Genomic DNA, 5,963 nt, shown 5'->3' with positions numbered 1-5,963 from the left:
GTACAAGTTTGACCCAGTAAACACCTTAAATAACTACCATTTCTGGAAAGCCAGGTTTTGTTCAACTCCTTTGTAGTTCTTCAACTACGGAAAAGAATCCACAGAGATACCTCTTAACCCTGCAGCCAATACGTGAGTGCCACAAGTTTAACTGCAGAAAGGAGCAATAGGCTGCAAGCTAAGGGATTATCACCTTTCCCAGCCCATTCTCTACAAGGCTGCTGGAACGGATGAGCTAACGCTGCATTTGCACAGAATCCTGAGCATGCACATGTGTACCGAAGGGCCTCCTTCACCTTCAGGTAAGGTGGGTGTGTGTGCCTGCGCACGTATTACCCAGAACGCTGCAATTTCTGCATGTCAGAGGACAGAGTGAAACGTGGTCCAACTTACAAGCTGATAATGCAACAGGAAGGTGAGACCCTTTGGCAGGGTCAGTGCCTGTCTCAGTGTAGGCTGCCTTCCCAAGCCCTGCAGGTACAGCTGGCCTCTCCCTGTTCCATGCCACCAGGAGAGCGCAGAGCTCTCGGTTTGGCCAGGCAGTGCCGCGCCACACGCGCAGAACAACGTGAAGTCAGTGAAATGACTAACAAGTGGAAAGCCTGCGTATGTACCAGCTACAGAGGGGTGCAGGTGCTTGGCAGGATCAGGACTTTGATCCTGTTCACACCAGCATGCGTAAATTCTCACATCCAGTGCTTTCCATGGGAACACTCACACATGTTTTACCTCAGCAAAGGCACTGCACCATCTGATTCACTGGTTTTTAAGATACAGCAGCTCCAGCCTTTTGTAAGGATTGGGCTAGAGACCGCAAGTTGAGTTTAAATGTGGTGGAAAGTGTACTCTGCTGGCTCCAGCAGCTTTCCAGAGTAATGCCTCACTCTTACCAAACAAGCTCATCCACTTCTGTGTCACTGGAGCCTGAGTTCAGTCGCACATTTCCCACCCTTGCCTGCCTAGTGCAGGACACTGAAGTGGGTGCTTGGCAGTTTCCCTCACCTCAAAGACACCTGCACGACCAAAGGGCAAGATCCACTGAAGTGTATGCCTAACTTTATCCAGAAACTCTATGAAGGCTACAAGGAAAGACCTTTATTTCAGCATTGTAATGAAATATAATAATTTTTCTACATGAACAAACATTTATTTTTACTGGCAGAAGCATCTAAAAGTTCCCTAAACAACTCCAAACACAGATTTAAAAAGAAGCATCCCAACTTTTAAATCTCCAAATCTTGGTTGAGTGGACTTCATCTTTCCTTTGTTTCCTTGAAAGACGGTAGTGGCTCGGGGCAGTATTTTATCCAGAAGATAAACATCTCTCGATGGCTGCGCTACAGTTGGCTTTCATCCTTTAGTGCCTGAAGTCCAGTTTCAAGCTTAGAATTAGAGATACCGTTCCACATGGCTTGCAGCATAGTACTTTTTCTATCTTATTTCTCCAGGGGTGCATAATTCAAAAGCTTCTCAATCAGATCCACATGGGCAAGGAGCATTCTGCGGCAGCAGTATCTCTTCAAACCAAGGGCATCCAGGGCATCTCTATCAATGAACAACAATTAAAAAAAATAATGGATGAAGCGAGTCAGAACCATTTGTAAGCTGTTCCTAAGCAACACACTGATTACTTTGAGCTCAGTCATAAAGGAAAATTCGTTTGCAGTTCAAAGTAAGACACAGAAATTCAGCATGTGCTGTTAATGTTCTTTTCCATTTACTGTCCACAGGGTGTCTGCCCGTTCTGTGGCCTGCCACAGCACATGACCCGCTGCCAAAGACGGTGTCCAGCTGACACAACAACCAAACTTTCAGAGGGCACTGCTACAACCTGTTTCTGTAAACTGAGCATGATACTTGCCTATTTCATAAGATAAATTTGTAATCTAGGCCACGCTAAAAAGGTGAGATACACAGAAACTAAAATAACTCAAAATGCAAACTCCCCCACACAGGGATGCTAATTCTGAGAAAGCCTAAACTCCTTTCCAGTTCCCACAGAAGGCGGCATTCAGTTATACAACCTGCTCCCCACAAATAAGTATGTGCTGGCTGATCAACAAGAAGCCTGTGTTTTACAGGCTTTTCACTTAATTCCTTCTGAGTGACTGTTCCAGATTCTTATCGTTGGGATGTATGAGTCATCCTAGCCCGAACCACTGCATGTGTCTTCCATGGCTATCACTATCAGACCTCTTAAAGATCAGTGACACTGCCCAAGCTCTTTTAACTCCAGCCTATTAACCATAAAGCCAGTCGGGTACTACTTCAGAATCTGACACTCATAACATACGACTGATCTCAGGTCTTTAGGTTGATATGATGCAGTGCAATAACAAAGCATTTGCTTAAAATAAATGTAATTTCCTGAAACCTGTAATTCTCCTGTAGGAAGAAGCCGATGGATACTTTTCTAAAATACAAATGGCTGAGAGAAAGCCTCTGGATAAGCTAAAAAAAGGTTGTCTGGCCTCAAGCAGTACAGTCTTAACTGCAGGAGTCGAACTGCAGCAACTTCTCTGGTATCAGTTAGTTCCTGCTGATAGTGTGACTACCCACAATTCTTCAAGGGCTTAAACAGCAGGGCTGTTCATTTTGGGACTGGCACCTGCAAAAGCTGTTTGAGAGAAGTATATGAACCCTGTGGGTTTTTTCAAAGGAGTGCTTATAAATAATGTCACATGATATCTAAACTTTCCAAAACACTTAAGAACAAAAGCATTTGATGTCTGTTGACATGTAAGTTTTAAGAGCTATCTGGAAGGTCCTGAACTTCTAAATGCACTTAATGGAGATGCAAAATACCGACATTAATCAGAATTCCAGAAGTCATACTATACATTTTAACCAAGACAACTTTAGCTGTATTTCCCTTTGCCTCCAGCTTCCAAAGACTTGTGAAAAAAGAGCACTTTTAAGGGACAAACAGGAAGCTGTGGGTGTGTATTTTAACTCCTAATTTGTTAGACAAGTTTTTCCATTTTTTCCATCCATTTCTTAGGCCACCATTGATTCCAGTACTGCACTGGAAGATTTTAACTGTCTGATATCTGTAAACTCTGCTTCTTACAATACCTTAACTGTATTAGTTTGAACAGAATCACACCAGTGACCACAGCAATTGTTTTCAAGTGAGTATTTGTCAATGACAATATACAACTTCCTGTTCTATGCAAAAGCAGAGAAATAATGAAGACAGGGAAAATATTAAAATGCAATGCCTGGACAATAAGTCAGAAGCACTATCGGAATAGCTCTGATAAATTTCAGTATTAGTGAAAAACAATTAGGACCCTGAACTATTGTGATGTTTTTAACTCCCTAAATGAAAGAATAAAAAGTCTGGAGGAACTTTACATATTTCTTTCATTTAGCAGCTACAAAATTCTACTCTGCTATATTTGGCAAATTCTGAGATGTAAATACTCTCTAAAAAGGCCACTCACAGAAGTAATGAGATTTAGGAAAACTACCAGAAGATTTTCAGTGGACAGTTTTTAATGGAGCTGATAAATGGTGGGGGGGGACAGGATATCCTTCCCCTGCAAACTCAACATCAAAGAATGAGCACAGTGAATAACCACAACTTTCTACAAGTTTAGATGAGGCTCAAAAATCAAAGCTTTCCTTGACAAAATAGCATCCTATACCATGGGAATGTTTTCAGTTTTACTTTAGAGAAAAGGCAGTGCATGTTGCTGATACGTGTTCTTCCAGTAGTTTTTTAAAGGGACTTACATGTATGAACTCTTAGGATCTGTAACCATTTGAATGCAAAGCAAATACTACTTTCTTTCTACTTAACAGTTTCAACATAATTTCTAACTTCATTTTCACTCCTTTGAATAGCAGACATCCATGGATTTTTTTTTCTTCATACTTAAATTTGGTGACAATGTAAGTATTCCTCAAGAGTTTCCTTCTCGCAGCTTCTGAGGTAGTCTGACCATAGTTAGAGTTAGACCCTCCTTGAACTATTAACAGACAACTCTGCCAGCACAAGGCACACTGAAACCTTAGGACTATCAATCAGGTACTTAGAACTTCCCCTTCCCCAGCAAACCAGCGCTTATAAATAAGGTTAGCAATTCTGGGGTTGTCAATATGAGGTTTCTAAAACAAAAACCCTAAAAGGGGTACACCTTGTTAACAGTGCTAGTTATTTCTCACAGCTGTAACTTGTTCTTTTCTCTCCCTTTAAAAACCGGGCACCACATCGGTGTCAAAGTGGAGTGTATGGAAGAAACAAGCAGCACGGGGTTACATATATGAGAATGTTTTGGGTACAAAGGCTGTGACTTGGCAACTTCCGTACTACTGCCCTGAAAGATTCAGTGGGGAAACAAGTGCTTTCTTGCTTATCACGATTTCTAACCTCTGGTTAAATAGCCTCAGTTAAATGTACCTGTGGTTTTCAGCCTCTCTACAGCTACTTTGTAATGCCACGATCGTGCATTTAACGCATCCGACCCTGCCTTGGCAAGGGGGGTTGGACCAGATGATCTCCAGAGGAGACAATTCTGTGATCTTATGCACTGCACAATCGCACCTACAGCGCGAGTCAAAGAACACACCGATAAACACCCACCCTTCCGTGTACTCCGCCTGCAGAAGGCCGAGGTAGGCTTCCCACTTGTTCCCGACTATTTTGCCGCAGGTGAAGCACCTGACCGGGATGATCATTTCTGCGCTGCAGCTGTGAGGACACAAACACGGCATCAGAGCCCTGCCCGGCGCCCGCACACCGCGCTGGGACACACCGCGCTGGGACACACCGCGGGCACCGCCGGGCACGCACAGGCCCGGGTGCGGCCGGGGGAGCCCGGAAGCGAGGGCTCCCCGGAGGAGAGCGGCCCGTCCCTGCCCCCCGGCCGCAGATCCCCCGCTCCCGCCCGGCCATTCCCGGGAACCCCCCGGTCCCGCCCGGCCCCTCCGAGCGGTCCCACCGTGCGGCTCCTCCGCGCCGATGGCTGCCGGGGCGCTACCACTGCCACACGCGGGGGGAGCCGCGCCGCCGCCACACGGGCCGGCACGGCGGGCGGCCAGGTTAAGCGGCCCGTCTCCCCCCCCTAGTGGTACCCGATGGTATCGGCCCAGGGTACGGCGTGCCCGGCTGCCCAAGAGACGGCGCTCGCTCGCTCGCTCGCTCTCGCGCGCGGGGGGGCGGTGTCGCGGTGAGGTGAGTGGCAGCCGGGGCGCCCCGAGCGCTGAGCGGCGGCTCCGCCACCGCCCCCGCGCCGCCACCGCCCCCGCCCCGCCGCACTTGTTGCGCCGCGAGAGGGGCTGCCGTGCTGGGGAGACTTCGCGTCCCGTCCTGCCTGAGGTACTGCAGCCGTCCCGGGCGGGAAGCGCAACTGGTGGCTGCTGCAGCGCGGCACCCGCAAGCCCCGTCCGGCGGAGCGGTGGGTGGGTATCCCGGCGCTCAGGGCATCCCGGCGGAGCGGTGGGTGGGTATCCCGGCGCTCAGGGCATCCCGGCGGAGCGGTGGGTGGGTATCCCGGCGCTCAGGGCATCCCGGCGGAGCGGTGGGTGGGTATCCCGGCGCTCAGGGCATCCCGGCGGAGCGGTGGGTGGGCATCCCGGCGTTCAGAGCATTCCCGCCGAAGGGTAGGTGGGCATCCCGGCGGCCCGGGCATCCTGGTGGAGGGGGGAGATACCTGCGAGTAGGGCTGCTGGATGAAGCCAGAGTGCCCCGCGCAGCCCACCCACCGCTCCACCGCGGTGTCCCCGCGGCTGCAGAGCCGGTCCGACCCCGGCTGAGGGGCGGCCGGCAGGGGCAGGGAGAGAGGGGGCGGTGGGATCCGCCGTGTCGCGACTCTGTCGGTGCGGCGCCGCGGCCGCTCGGGGCTGTTTCCCCGCGGTTTTGGGGCTGTTTGCCTGCGGTTTCGGGGCTCCCTCGGGCGGGAGGCGGCGGCACAGCCCGCTCCTGCTCCCGCTCCCGGCGGTGGGGGCTGTTCGGCGGC

At 49.8% G+C, this 5,963-nt stretch overlaps 1 protein-coding gene across 1 annotated transcript; it reads right to left on the bottom strand.

Moving 5' to 3' along the window:
- Positions 1-1,080: 1,080 nt before the first annotated feature.
- POLR2L (RNA polymerase II subunit L) lies at positions 1,081-5,065 on the bottom strand. The gene is made up of 3 exons (XM_027908518.1): positions 4,947-5,065; positions 4,589-4,696; positions 1,081-1,545 (listed from the first exon to the last, which is right to left on the bottom strand). Exons 2-3 carry the CDS (start codon positions 4,681-4,683, stop codon positions 1,437-1,439), a joined length of 204 nt encoding a protein of 67 aa, XP_027764319.1. The 5' UTR covers positions 4,684-4,696; positions 4,947-5,065; the 3' UTR covers positions 1,081-1,436.
- Between the last annotated feature and the right edge of the window lie 898 nt (positions 5,066-5,963).

The sequence above is a fragment of the Empidonax traillii genome, unplaced genomic scaffold (genome assembly GCF_003031625.1).
Source record: "Empidonax traillii isolate 1590-97213 ecotype Southwest subspecies unplaced genomic scaffold, ASM303162v1 scaffold1737:size66676, whole genome shotgun sequence".
NCBI lineage: Eukaryota > Metazoa > Chordata > Aves > Passeriformes > Tyrannidae > Empidonax > Empidonax traillii.
The sequence above is the reverse complement of the archived record's forward strand: the minus strand, read 5'-3'. Positions and strand labels throughout refer to the sequence as shown.